General features: G+C 40.5%; 1 protein-coding gene across 1 annotated transcript in view; it reads right to left on the bottom strand.

Annotated features, from left to right (window-relative positions):
- Window positions 1–5505: 5505 nt before the first annotated feature.
- Stet (stem cell tumor) overlaps window positions 5506–15818 on the bottom strand; it is a 359247-nt gene continuing 348934 nt past the window's right edge. The window contains exons 9-10 of the mRNA XM_071704632.1: window positions 12387–12542; window positions 5506–8926 (exon numbers count right to left, since the gene is read on the bottom strand). Coding sequence (XP_071560733.1) covers window positions 8685–8926; window positions 12387–12542 — 398 coding nt within the window. The 3' untranslated portion in view covers window positions 5506–8684. The remainder of the gene's footprint in view (window positions 8927–12386; window positions 12543–15818) is intronic.

The raw sequence follows: 15818 nt of genomic DNA, 5'->3' as shown, positions 1-15818 counted from the left end.
ATATATATAAAAGTAGAATATAGTATTCTTTATACCTTAGAGAGATTTAAAAATAGAAATTGAGTAAAGAAAGGGATAGAAATGTCGGAAATGCTAAAAAGTCGTCTAATATTTAAAGATCTTTATTTCAACAGTAACAAATCAACATATATTCTTTTACAATCGTTACTGTTGAGATGCAGATGTTTAAAAGAGTTGACGAATTTTTATCCTCCTCTCTTGTATCGCTAGAAGTACGCATAATTTTCATAATCTGCATTTTAGACTTATACGATGAGATTCTTCCTGCTTGGTCATAGGTATAAAAAGATAATATCAATTGGATCTTTTAAATACCATTGTATTTTTCTTCTGCCGCGGCGAATGTGTGTACAGAAAATTACTATGCGAATTATCTAAGCGAGGATTCGTAGTTATCACGTTTTGTACAATATATATATATACGTTATATATATAATGATACAATAATGATGACAATAATTATAAGAATAATAATTAATTCATCGACAATGATAAATGGTGAAAAATGACAATGACGATGCTTTGTGATGAACAAATGACAAATGACGTACGATGAAGACAATTAATATTAAATGCCTGAAATTTTCTCTTCATCTCTCGCACGCACACATACGCTCTTTTTCTGTTTGTCTCTCTGTCTCTCCTTTACTAGTTCCACCTCTTTGGCTTGTGTACAGTTGTGACTGTTCGTATATAATATAAATTATTAACGTTATTATTTTATTTACTATATCAGTTGTGTATTCATGCAGTCCATCTTGTGTGTCTTTGGACCTTATCGTTATCGTGATCGGGCATCTCGGAGTTTCTCGCTGCGAAACAGAAATCGCGCGACCACAACTTACTCGAACATACTCGCAGTTTTACATTTAATCATCGTTCGAACGCAAGCTTTTAACAATTGCTTTGATTAATTCAATAATTTAAATTTACATATTCGTGTTTTTGACTCGGGGTAACTTTACGATTAATTACAGCGATCGTGTTTTTAATTTATTACATAAAGACGCATACAGGAAATTGACAAACCAATGGTAACTTATTCGTAAACGTAAAATGTCTTTGCGATATTAATTATCTTTTCCGTTCGTGATAATTGCTTTACGTTGCGTAGGATTAATTAGGAAGATTCGTACGATATTTATCTAATATTTCGCACGCGTTCGCAAAATTAGTGTAAGTTTAGTGCTAATACGGTTGCGGGTTAATGATGAAATTTCAGAAAATATCCCAAGCGAACGCCGGTCTCGCCGAAATTGTCGACGGTCGCAGGTGTTGCCGGGGTCGCAGGTGCGTCTATGATGCGGCGGCGCGCCTTTGCTGTATTAAGCGAGCTAATTAAAAATAAAACGAAATGACGAACAGACAGACCGGGAGGTTTCTCCGCGAACGGGCGCGTACGGGGTCCTCCACTTTCACCAATAAATAATTATACCTACTTAATGACAGTGTGACACGCACAATATAAAAATTAACGGATCGCGCTTTCCAGCCGATCGCTTAATCACTCGATCGAAGATCGTATAGTCAGGGGACTAAAAAAAAAAACGGTACGGGATAAAACACGCGCCGCTTTCCGCTGGACCCGTTATGTATCGCTTCAGTTATTCAATATCGGCGCAAAAAAAAATATAATAATAAAATCCGACAAAATATTTCGGTTCTTGGCGCACTCTCGGTCTACTTTGTACATAACTCACGCGTCCTTTCACGGTAATTAAATAATAACACAATATATTCTATATAATACAATAATAAATTAATTGTTAAATTATTATGCGATCGTTTCCATTTACGTATATATCGATACATAACAGATTCATGAGCATCTTCGCTTTAGATGTCCGGAATCGTGATAAACTCAACACACTTGTGACTCATTGGCTTACTTTTTTTTAACGAATATTATACCGTAAAAAAGTGGCCGGCAAAGAGAAAGTTTGCCTACAGAATAGTTCCGTATCAAACGAATTTCCAAAGTATAGAGAAATGTACTCTACAAAATTTCTCTCTCTAGATGACTTTGAGAAAGATGAACATTATACATATACTCGACATATATACTCGACATACCGTAATTTTGCGGTAATATATTCATTTAAATACGCATCACAGAATTATAGAGAAACTAAAGTAGGAACGATTACGATATGTACGATACGAAATTAAGCTAATGAGTTTAATCATTGCGCTCTATCGTAGACTTCACGATCCTCGATCGCTACGAACAAACATAATATTCGCGCATATCCATTTGCTTTAAATATTAACATGCATGGATGCACACACACATACGCAATTGTTACACGCACTCGGGCGGGATGCGCGTCGCCCTCTTTTAAATAAAACAAAAAAAAAGAACAAAAAAAAAAGAAGATACAGTGACCTAAACTCGAGCTTCCGAACGCGGATCGAGTGGCAGAGCGTAAATTAAAGTCCAGATAGCTTCGAGCGAGACGCTGTTTCCCGGTGTTGTTTTTCTCGTTTCTTTCGGGCTCACTGGACACCCGGATCGGAAATCCGATGACGCTTTTGGAAGGGTGACAGATGTGTGTTGATAAGAAAATTCGATTCCGAAACGACTTTGACGTTTGTTTGTTGAAGCCCGTTCATGATGAGAGAGCGTTCATAAAAAGAGCGAGCTTCAATTATTGCTCGGACGCTGAAAAAAATTTCGAGGCGAATCCTCTTTCGCCGGCAACACGATATTGTAGCGTCGATATAATGGCAATTCCTGAGTAAGGCTCACCGCTCACTCATACGCACGCGTTTCCCCTTCACGGTTTCAATCACGCCATTAGATGTACATATAATGCGACGAAGTATCATCGCCAGAGCATTTAGGTATACACATTATGCGGGTCATTTACGCGAGGGATTTCGGACGACGTATTATTTATTCCCACATTCGAGTTACGAGCGTGTGTAAATAATTATGCGTCGCGCGTGCTCTTTGGCATCGTCATTTAACCCGACGGTGGATTAATAAAACGGAAATCATACGCCATAAATGTTGTATGAAGTCTCTAAATTATATGTTTCCCCGTTGGATGTTAATAGCCAACGGATCGACACCTGTTCGATTTTCCTGGGGGAAAGCGGCTCTTTTTGGCGGGGGCTGTATTTCATCGATGCATAAATTATCGTTAACAACGATGGTAATTAATGGAAGCTCGAATCGATCGAGCGTTATGAAAGGTTCAGACCACTTCAAAAGAACTCAAATCATTGCCGCATTTATGAAGCAAATCGAATTAAATATTTAACAAGACTGTATATGCATAACGAAAATCACGTTCAATTTATCGATATAAACTTAATAACTTTGCTCTGCATTAATAATTTATATTTATTTATGTAACAATAGAAGCAACGTTTATTGACTTATCGATAAATATGCGCACCGAAGATAAAAATCTTAATTTGCACCGCGTTATTTATTCGATAAGTTAATTAGGTAAGTTATTTCTCCGAGCATTAATGCATTTAATTTCCAATTGATCATTTATTTCAACCCGTTTTATTAGTTATTTTATGTACGAGTAAAATTGATGAAAGATGCTCTCGGTTTTGCACTATAATAGAGAGTGTTTATTTTTTCGTCGGCGATTGGAAATACCTGCAGTTCCGTATGTGGGACACTTTCGATCATAATTGTCGCATCTAGAGCCGCTGCACGATACGGCCGCTCGCTGTTAGAAACCGACATTTTTGCTCCCCTTTTGCATTCTTCCGCCAAGTACACACTTGTCGACTGACATAGCCAGCCAACCGTCGAAGCTCTCCTTCGTCTCCTCGACTCTTTGAGCAACCACCTTTTGGGCGCTCTTCAACGTCCTCTTCTCGCTCTCTCAGTGTTCTCCTTAAACCTCCTTAGACCCCTCGACCTCCTCCTATTCTTTCTCTCTTCTTTACGTCACCCTTCTTTCTCAGCGTCATCGGTATCTCGACCTTCTTTCACCGTCTTAAAGCGAGTTACATAGCCGTCATACTTTAAGCTAGGATCTGGCGTTAGCTGCCTTCGCGGGTACTAATTGACTAGCATCGTTAATTACTCTCGTTTGATCTCTCGCTCGCGCTCGATTCGCGTCCTCTCGGAGCTCTTTCCGCTACTCTTCGAAGACTACTTCTCCGTCTTACGCCACTCAGGCCGGCCGTGCCATATACCAGCACTAGAAATTACTTTCATCCTTGGTGCCACGAAAGATGCGATAGCAATTAACAATAATATTAATAAAAATAATATAATAATATATTACTGTTTCATACTAAATCTTATGTATTATTTGGTATCGTACGTTATCGTTATTACACTACAACCAGTGCAACATAAATAATAATACATTAGTTTGATCCCCGTCGAAACAAGGAGAAACCTACCGGGCAGAATTTCCAGCTTTTTTTCCTCTCCTGAACGTTAAACGCGCTACCCTAAATCGCGTAAGTATGGGAAAATAATTTTCAGTCGTCGACTAATTGACGATTTCACACATTTCACCTCGTGGCACTCGCGTAGGGTTTCCCAGAGCCGAGGAAATGATCCAAAAAATATCGGAAAGAACTGGGTACACGTGGGATTCGTGAACAACACAGCTGTGTGTTCCCTTTTTTTTTTGCGAAAAATAAATATAGGATTTCGCGGAATATAGGTTTGCGCGCCGTCGCTAGGAATATGATAATATAATCGCTAATTAATTGTTACCCAAGAACACATACGTGAAATCAAACGTGTTTTTCCCTCTTCCGGTATTTCCACGAGAAAGGCAGAAAAATGTGGGCATTTACGTTTAACGCGATTTATATAATACGCGAATCGCGTTAAACGGCGGACTTTGAGGAAACGAAAGGCGCGCACGGCGCTAAGTCGTATTACAAAATAGGCAGTGCGTCGGGCTACCTCGACAAACGAGCAACCTATACAACTAAACATTTAGAGAGACACATACCGCGACACTATCCAAACTAACTGTACAGACTTTGGCTCGCAGTATTCGAACTTTGTTCAGCGTCGCGTTTAGCTTCCGATTTTGGACTTTATCAGTCACCGCGCATTCAACGCTAAATGAGCCGTCAGGCAAAGTTAGACTTTCCATATTCTGCGGAGAACAAAGCTCTTCCGTAATCTCAGTTACTTTGATACATCACTTTCTTATAATTTTATAAATAAATTAATCTTTGTCTTCCTGTGTGATAAATTATAAAAAATGTATTTTTTACGAATTCATATCATAATACAATCCAAAAGGATTCGAATGCGGTAGTGTAATTGTGAAAGCAATTTGTAGTTAATTAACTTAATTTGTAATCGTTTAATGTAATGAAGATAATAGGCTAACAGCTACGTAATTTAAAACGGCCAAATTTCGAGCAATTAACAGATGTTAAGAATATATTTCATAATTTCAAAAGGTATACAGTCGTGTTCAAAAGGTATACAAACACGACTGTATACCTTTTGAAATTATGAAATATATTCTTAACATCTGTTAATTGCTCGAAATTTGGCCGTTTTAAATTACGTAGCTGTTTGCTTTGTCGAGCGAAATCATATTGTTATTTGATAATAGGCTAAATAAATATCATCTCTCGGTGGAAATTAAACAATTATATTTGCGGTTAAACGCGCGGTGAAAATGCCCGTCTAGACGGTTCATCGAGTAGCCGAATAAACGCTAAACATTATCGGAATACCGCGACCATCATCGGTACAGTTATCGTTTAGGTCGCGCGTCACGCTGGCGGCAATCGCACGATCTGATTCCGAAGACACGATGACACGATGATAAATTAAAGGTGAGGAACATATGTCTCGCGTGTGACTATGTACACTAAGCGTGTGCTCTCCCGAAAATGTGCGGCTCTCTCTCTCTCTCTTTCTCTCATCGATTTAAATACAATATGTATATTTGTATATGTATATACTTACGACAACGACGCGAAACGACTAGACTGTGACCCGACTCGAACTCTCTTCTTCCCTTCCTCTTCTCATTTTTTTTTCCTTCTTCGCTCTGTCTCGCGCCTCCCTCCTCTTTACTTGCGTGAAACGCTTCCATGCACACGCAAAAACACACACAAAGTCTCTATGCTATATACAGGTATTTACAATGGTTTACAATTAATGCGCGTTAATGATCGCGCGCGTAGGCAGATGCGCCGTCAGGGGGATTTTGCGAGGACGTTAACGAGCGGTCGTTATCGAAAGCGCGGACTAGCGACTGAAAACCGACCGACAGGATCGGTCGAGTGTTGTTTTGTCATAGGCTTGATCGCCGTTGCATTGCGCATTATTACATCCATCATGTAGAAAGCTCCGTGAGTGCTCTCGCGAAAATCACAATCGCGCGAACGGCAATGCGCGTCGATACGAAGCGTAAATGCTGTTTGATTTATGTACACAATTGATAGTCCAATACTTATCTCGAAATATTATCTTTCTGCAATATTAAATAGTGTTTCTTTACAATGATACAGTACGCGTTTCGACGATATTGCGTTCAGAGGCGTGATTTGATTTTCGCGAGCGCGAAGTTGAAAGTGTCTTCCTTTTTTTTTTAATTTTTTGCGCAAGACTTCGTAATGTAATACAATGACACGGAAAATATGCAACGGCTATTTGGATGAATTTTTTATGACTTGGTGAATCTGCATTCCTACGATCGATCTATCTATGCGCGATAATGTATGTCCGAATATCAGCGAATTTTTGTTGCGATTTTTGTTTTGGTTCATGGATTCTTCGCGAAATCACACACATTATGAAGAATAATACATAAACTCGGTAATTGTGCACATTTGTGAAGCATCTATAGAAAACAGTAGTAACGCCAAACGATTACAAAAGTTTGAGAAATACGAAATAAATTCTAATTAATTTAGGAGAGCTTCGTGGCAACTCGGAGCGTCTCCACTACAAATGGATCTTCCAGCAGATATAATAATGTATATAAAAAAAGATTATATATATATATATCTCATAAACAATACTCACATCGTTTTCCATGAATACTTCACAATTATTTGCGCGATTCGATTAGCGGTATTCTACGCACTATCGTCGAATTAGTGATCAATTAGCAATCTGCTCTCTCCTCTGTAGAATTTCTTCGCGGCTAATCATTCATCTCGATCGAAAAAATCTCCCACCGGCACGAGCTCTTCATCATCAAGCTCGACGCATTCCGCTCTTCTACGTTTCCGTCCACGTCCACGAATTCGTCTCGCGAGTCGAATGTTTCGAGAGGGTTTCGAGAGGAACGTCGATGGTTACCAATTTTCTCGACCGCGGTTTTTGTTTCATCATCTTCGTACCTCTCCGTCGCGGTCATTTGTACAATGTTTCATCGACCGCGAAGGATCCATTAAGTCCTCCCGTTTCCTCTTTACCTCTTCTGTTGCTTTACTTCGCTGTTGTCCAATTTCTTTCCCTCTCGCTCTTTCTATCATCATCTTCCTCCTTTTTTTCTTTCTTTTTCTCGTTTCCGAGCAAAGAAATTTCTTCAACAACGCGACAAAGGACAGTGAGCGTTTGTCCACACAGTCGAGTATGATTCTTTGGTTTTTCCGAGGACGACTGCGGCCAGCATTACGCGGAAATAAACGAATGCCATAAGAGAGAATTCCTCTTGCAGCTTGTTCAGGTTCGGATAGAACTGCTTCCTTCCTGAAGGATTTTGCGTTTTCCGAGTGGCCGACCGACCTCGTGTCCAGCTTGATTCTTTGGTTTTTCTTCAGAATACGGAAGAATGCGCGACGACGGGATTGGACGACTAGTCTCGCGATCACGCGACTTCCTCTTTCCCGTAAACCGACGAGGAAGAATATTATCCGTAACCTTCCCATACGCCGCTCCGTCGTTCTCTAGAACGACACGCGAAGACATTTTATCGTGGTTCAGGATGCTCATCTTGCAACAATAACGTTTCGTTGTCCCGCTGATGGCAGGAGTATGCGAGCCTAACAGTTGTTTTTTTTTAAATGATTACACCGCTCACAAAATCGTCCGCATTCCGCCGTGATGAAGTAGACCTGACGTTGCGTTTAAGAAGCTTTCGCGGGATGACGGGACGAACGCGGACTGCTTTATCGAACAGCAAAGATGAAACGTTTAATGAGGATATTCGCAAAAGTTTTTTCTTCCTCCGTGCTCCTTTCTTTTTCCGGAAATGCATCGCGTTTGCTTTTACTGATCACTATCGCTTCCATTCGAATTTCTTTCCTTTATTAGAATTTTTAATCGATAATATATTACATTCCCTCGCTCGTTTCTCGCTTCTTTTCGACAAGCGCTCTGTCGCGTCTCTCGACTGTCGCGCGCAAACAGGCCGGCTTGGAAGAAAATATATACTACGAAACTATTAGCGATCCTTTTCGCGCGAAAGGAGATCGAAGTCACGTTCTTTGAGAAGAACGACTGCCGACGACCCCGTCGCGTAACTCTCGTTCCTTACGTATCCTTCACCTTCGGTGCTTCGGGAACGACTTAGCTCACGGTTTAGTGTGCCATCGAGAGTCCGCGATACTTGAAAATCTCCCTCGACGTTGCTCGACGATGACGGCGTCTCCCGTCCTTTCCTTCGTTTCTTCCTCTTCTTTTTCTTCCAAGGGCGATCAGCTTCGCGTTACGTGTGCCTCGGCTGGCCGTACGCGAAGCTGATCTCGCGTCATGGATAGTCGGGGTGCATCAGATTGTACATGATCGCGAAAATCGTGCAGGCGGCGTAGACGCCCAAGGCAACCCACCAGAGTAACTGCTCGTGTAGCCGCTGCTCGAAGTTCTTCAGTACCAAGAGGCCGATTGTTAGGCCCGCCAGGGCGCCCGTCAGATGGGCGACGTACGACACCGGCGGGCCCATCTGCTCCGCGGCGTACCTGTCGTAGATCGCGAAGCCCACGTCGGCGCTGGCTGCAATCAGAGATATCAAGATTTCCATACAAATTTCTTACTACCTGTTTAGAATTGTTACGCGTGATTTCGAGCCTCTCGTTTCTTCACGCGTGTTTCACAATTCAAACTTTATCCATAAACGCTCAATTTAATAATCTTATTTATTGGATTTTAAATTGAAATTATAGACTCTACGTTTATTATTTTTTAAATTAGTAAATTTACAATTAACAGGTGCAAACAGATTGGTGAATTAATTTAAAATAAGCAAAGGAAAAAAATAAAGGAAAAAATGCTCTTATCGTGGCGTGTTCTCTCTTAAGATTCTTTCTGGTTGTCTGCCTTGAAAGTACCGATAAAAATGGCGCATAGTAAGGCGATAAGGAGAGCATAAGAGGAACAAGAAGAGAAACAAGAAAGTGAAAGAGAGAGTAGAGCGAAAAAAGTAAGGATGCCACGAAGAGCCGAGCCGACGGCGAGCTTTGAGAAGCTCTCGAAGTGTCGTCGAGAGAAGAGCTTTCCTGCAGCTTCCTCAGCGGCTTTTTTCTACGTCTGCGACCATCGTCGATGATTATGTAAGTTCGTTGTGCTCTCGTAAGAAATTTGCTTCTTCGTTAGTTAATGTAGAAATGGGTTTTACGCAGCCTGGACACAATTGGATCATCTTTCGTCTTTCAAAATCTACTAAGCATTTTAACATCCTCTAAGAATTTTTTGATTTTTTTAATAAATGCAAATTATTATTATTATTAAATTATTATTTCTTTTAGAGATTCCCTTAAAAATTACGAGTAATTCATAAGATTTTATTTTTCTAGAAGATTTCTACTTTAACTAATATAAAATTATATTGTTCTTTAAAATTTTTATAATTATATATTGTACCAAAACTGCAAAAAACTTAATAAATAATTGACCCCCAAGTTAATTTTCGTTAAAATTAAATTAATATCATTTAAGTACAAAGAAGAAAATATTTTATCATCTTTTTACAAAGACACATTTCATTTTCGACATTTAGTAATTTTAGTAATTCTGCAATTGAGTTTAAAATTTTCATTAACGAGATATTAACTTTAAATTTATCAAGGCATTATAACTTTGAGGAAGTGTACGAATTCTGATGTACATCCTTTATACTGTTTTCTTTCTGTTCTCAAACACGATCTCTTTATGTCGCTGTTGCCGTTTAACTTGGATAGCAAGGTTGAGTTATACAACTCTGGAAGTAACAAAAGCTGGGCCCTCTCCAAGCTTTTCCGTCTATTCGCTCTCCTAACTTTATTTTCTCGACTGCAATCAGTATATCCATGAGTATATCTATTATATAATATTCCATTGTTGTGTCTTTTTCATTATAGCGATATCCTTCATTTTTGCACCGATTCTATGCTAGCTGTTCCGTTTCAACTTATATATAACCTGATTTTGATGAAATTGTTGGATAAAAGCTTAGTTAATATTAACTAGTTAATATTGAATTATACATTATTATATCTGAAGCACTTTTGGTAATTTGTAAACCTCATCCACTTTATTATTAAAATTGATTATTGTCAAAATATATGATTACTCTATAAATTTCGTTTAATAATTAATTATACGCCATCTCCATCTAAATTACATTTACTTATATAATTAAAATTAAAATTTTCTCATCACATGAAAATTTATTTTCATTTTCTTCAATTTTCTCCGTCTCCTTTTTTCATCGAGATAGACTCCGGAGCCCTTATTGTTCCATAATCTTCGAGTATCGCATCTCTTCTTTAATTTTCAATCAAGCTTACTCAGGCGCTATCTTGATGACTCAATAAACACGAGTGACGACACCGTGCTCGCTTGAAAATTTGACGGAACAGCCACCTGTTCTTCTCGCGGCAAACAATCCTAACGTCGGCGAAAATTCTCCGCGGCGATCACAGCGCGAGCACACCTATCTTTTAATTAAAACTTCAGAATAGCGACGGCTTTCGTGGCTCCTCTCTTGCGCTTTCCAGCTCTTATCGCGCGCGGAGGGAAAAAACGAGAAAATTGAAATTTCAGGAGAGGTACCGAACGAAGCGTGAATAGAGAAAATCGGACTAGGTGACAACGAACGAAAGTGAAGGCAATCGCGAAAAAGATATTAAACGTTACTGTTCAGTAAAGGTCCTTAAAGAATAAGTCTATTCTTAATCGATAAATTCGATATTTGTGAACGATTCTATTAGGTTCGATAAACGATATACCTATAATTAATCCAATTTTCAAACTCGTTAATTAAACGCAATCATCAGCATTTGAAAATGTTTCTAAGATATGAAAATTCAAATCCCTCTTGAATCCCTTCACAGAGAGGTCTGATTGCAGTTGATAGTGGCGCATTTTCTTCGCGTCTTAAGACGTTGTGGGAGAGAGATACCTCGCCACGTCGCAGACTCCTGCGAGAGGCGTCATTTGCATTCGCGGCTGAACGGATGACCCGCTTCCATGTCGTGAGAGAGCGCGTTTATCGATCAAGCTCTACTTCGCTCGTCAGGCACTCGCGCGCTGGGATTACGATGTAATCCAAGTCGAAGCGCGTAGATCGGAACGGGCCCAGGCTGTTACTACCCGCGGACAGGGAGCTACGCGAATATATTGGGAACGGGGTGCGAGTAGTAGGAGATAGAGAGGGAGAAAGCAACGGCGGATATCCGAATCCGTGCTGACGGTAATCAACCCCTTAAACAAGGTTATTGAAGACTCGAGAGGCTCCGTCGAGGTGAATTTGAGGCGACTCTAGGGCCACTAGAACCAGATAATGCGCACATACAGTGGCGGTCAGATTACGTGCTATACAGGCCCCCGATACTAGAGTTCTACGTCTTTGCCAATATCGCGCTATTATTACGCTACGTCGCCATAGGCGCCGCGTTCTGAGATTGTATTCTTGCTCGGAGAGGTCCGAGGCACTCTACTTTAATCCTTAAAGACGTGTCTGCAAATTTGCGACTCTAAAGGTCTTTGCTACTTTGTAAAGAGACTAGTGGAAAGACGAGATACCGTTCAGAAACTGTTCTCCTCAGCTTTTAAATATTTCTCTCCAATTTTTCATAACGAGGATTAATCCTCCTTTATCTATATCACAAGCACGTTAGAATCTTTTAAAAATCATTTTCCATAGAGAGGATTAATTCTCCTTTATCTATATCGCGAACTCGTAATAATCATCTAAAAATCTTTCCTATCGCAATCATATTACTCGAAACAATATTTGTCACATAATATTTTATATACTGTAGTGACTTAATATAACTTCTGATAATTTGTCTGCAATTAGTAAGGAACAAAACGTGATTAATGTATCGTCGGCGCCAATGGTCAATCGTGACCGTTCTCGAAAGCAGTTCGACCGGAGATATTGAGCTGGCAGGTTGAAGGTAGATAGGATTGGTTGCGCGGTGGTTGCGCGGTGGTTGCGGGCCGACGATCGAGGGAAGTAGGGTCCACTTACCAATGACGAAGATGCCGATGAGCCGAACTATCCCGAACTCCATATTGTTGTAGTTGAGGAGGACGTTGGCTAGATGCGCCGCCAGAAGGGCGTAAACGCCCCCGCTTGCCCCGACGAGATACACGTCCGTGTCGAATACCGACGTGCCCAACGAGCCTGAAACCACAACAAAATATAACTTCTTAATAGCTTCTTAATTACTGCTCCAAAACATTTCATTCTTTTCTCGGATCGACGATTTTGCGTGTTTTCCCATTTTTCTGAGCGTCAGCAATAACAATGATTAATTGTAAAATCTGACAACCAGCACATCGCTACATTTTTAATTTAATGCTGAAAGATCACGCGCGTGAAAATATTTCGTTTCGAACAACCGTAAATTAAAGTTTCGTTTCTCTAACTAGATTACTTTTCACTTATAGTATAATAGAATGAAATGTATTTCATAATTAAATTTGAAGAGTCTAGAAGCAATAAAAGTTATATTTTTACACATTATATTTTGCCACTATTATTCCACCTAGTCTCTCAATTCGCGAATATACGGAATTACGTAATTAACAAAATTTTTCGAGACGAGAGAACCGAGCGTTCTCACGAAGTTGCGAGCTTTCTGTCGAGAGTTTCGGTCATTGTCTGTCGAATTGGGAAACGCTCGTTCTCGAACAACCGCGAAGTGCGGTTAGAATTTTCCGCTTTCGCCGCCCTCAGCGAATAAAATAAGAATAATATTCGCTCTCGACAACTCGAAAGTTCGCATGGCTCTGCGCTCCAGTTTAACGACGCCAAAAACTCTCTCTTTCTCTTCCTCCCTCTCGTCCTTGCCATCACTCTTCTTCCAGTTCGTTCGAAAACATCTGTTGCTCCACATGTAATGTGGAAAAAGCTCGTCGGAAAACGAGTGCGCGCCGTAGGAATTGGAATATAGTCTATGAGAGCTCTATACAGTTCGGTTTCTGCAAACTTTCCTACTTTTCTTTTTCAATTAATCATAATAATAATAAATTAAAAAACAGAATCATAAAATTTCGCAATATTCTAAATGCTAGAAAACGCGCATACAAAATAGCAAATCTCTATTCTCCTTTTAATTAATATAATTCTCATATTCTTGCAAATATTTGCGTCCATGGTGGACCCATGCACCTGCAACGCGCTCACCATTCGTAACGTTGACAATACAAAGCGCTTCCGGGCGCTTATAACTAGCCCCGGTTATTAGAAGCGGAATTAGGAGCCTGTCTCCAAGTACCTGCCCCGTAATTTGACAGACTGCCCACGGCGGATGCAGAGGGTATAGTGCTCGCTGCAATGCGTTCAAGACGCGTGATAACGAGAATAGTTGATATAACATCACGAGTATGAGATTACGGCAATCTAATCAACGTTATAACATACATATGTTTCTCAACGTGTACGATCATACATATGAAAAAAATCTTTATCCTGTGTAACTCCACATTAAAAATAAAAAGTTTGTCACGTAATAATTCTAGAATTCGTACATCGCAGCTATCTAAAAATATCGAATAACACTGCGTTCCAATTACACGTCGACGTAACAATAGAAGACAATTCGACGCACGATAGTATCGCAATAACAGCAGCGCGTTCGACAAACTCTGCAATTCGCATGTTTCGTACTCACGTAACATGTAGCACCGTGGAACGGGCGTGTAGCGCGCAGCGCGCAACAATTTCAACCCCGGGAGCAACGGTAATGTATCAGACACACGATCGCGCTAGTTAAACATTAATATCGCGTCGGGCGGGCGGATGGTGCTTCGAGAATCGATGCGGCGCCCGCCTATATATCGTGGGAAATGAGCGAGGACATTAGTCGCTTCCTATGTGGAAATGGTGGGCGACCGGCCGGGTGCTGGTGATTCGGCCGCGTCTAGAGTGGCCGGGCACCACCTGACACCTGGGAACCTGCTGACCGATCGCTCACCGCGAACCTTAACCGTCCGACCCACCTTTGATCCGTCCTAAATTACGAGTGCTGTTCGGACAATACGTCGCGTCGCGTCGCGTCGCGTCCACTCTGACGAGGTTGCCCCGATTTATTAAGGTCACTCTTAATCCGCCGCTATTGATACACGAGATGTGGGGGTTTTGTTTCCCACATTCTCTTTTAGTTACGAATTCTTTCCGTAAACTGTAGTACATTCTTCTCTGATCAAAAATATCGAAGCATCGATAGTTCTTGAATTATAAAAACGCTTGAAAAACTAGAACAATTAATTTTAATTAAGTTGCGGAGAAGGAGAGAGGAAAAGAGAGCAAGTAAACGACATCCTATTCTTTAGGTAATTTTAGACGGACTGCTCTCTTTCATAAAACTTTAATTTTTTTTTAAATTATATAGACTCAGGGATAACACGTTGAATTGTGTCATACGCATTGTGCGAAACTTCGCACGCGTGGCATCCTCGTTTCTTGCGAAACCGACGATTCAATTGAATTCGTCGCTACGCACTGGTCATTAACGCGCGACCTACATCGAGCTGCAGCAGCAGCCTTCACGGTAGAGCCATGCGAAGCGCCCCTGTTTCGTAAACTACCTACACGGAGTTTCCGCAAAGCGCAAATCGCGTCTAAGCCGGTGTGCACCGGAGCGACGTGGAAATGCATTAAGGATGCAAACATCAATTCGTGCGAGTTCGCGAATGTTCCGAATTACCCGCAATGAATTATTAACGTCCGCTTAATAAATGATCGAGTCACATCCAATCGGAATATCCAATCGAAAGGAAGCAATTATTCGAGACGCATGGAATTAGATGGCTCACAATATAACTAACGTCGCGCTCCGGCAGCCATCAATATTTAAGCAATACCACGAGGATGCAACTGCATTTATCGTGGAGATAAAGACAATTAGCTCCGGTAAAACTTCATCCGATGTAACTAAGAAATCCTACATAGAAATGTGATTATAAAGACACTGATAAAGTGATAAAACTACTAATATTTATTATAACAACGATTATAGATCACATTGGCCAAGAAAGAAACGTGTGATTTATTGCCATGTGCAATGTCTGTAATGCAATATAATGCAATAATGTCGCGTAGCTGCAATAGCGGTAATACGATAATAAAAGAGAGAATTTAGAGGTCTCCCCCCCCCCCAAACTGTCATCGCCAGTCTGTTTGTCGTCGTGCCGTAGTTAATTGAAAGTTGAAGCACGCCGAGAGACCACTTTACCCCAGTGCACGACGAACCATGCTTCTCTGTTGTAGTAATTGACTCGAGTTAACGGATACTAGCTCAAGAGGTTGCTGATTTCCCTCATCCGCTCTCCTTGGTCCAACTTAGACGATGCTGCGAGTATTTACGGTTTACCGTCATTTACCTAACCGAGACTATAGGAAACGAGCCATAGCGAATAGCTTATTCGACCAGCTATGCTAAATTAACAAATCAAT

Source organism: Temnothorax nylanderi, unplaced genomic scaffold, assembly GCF_030848795.1.
Source record: "Temnothorax nylanderi isolate EJ_2023f unplaced genomic scaffold, tnyl_v1.0 TNYL_tig0043_pilon, whole genome shotgun sequence".
NCBI lineage: Eukaryota > Metazoa > Arthropoda > Insecta > Hymenoptera > Formicidae > Temnothorax > Temnothorax nylanderi.
This window is presented reverse-complemented; position numbering and strand designations above follow the sequence as displayed.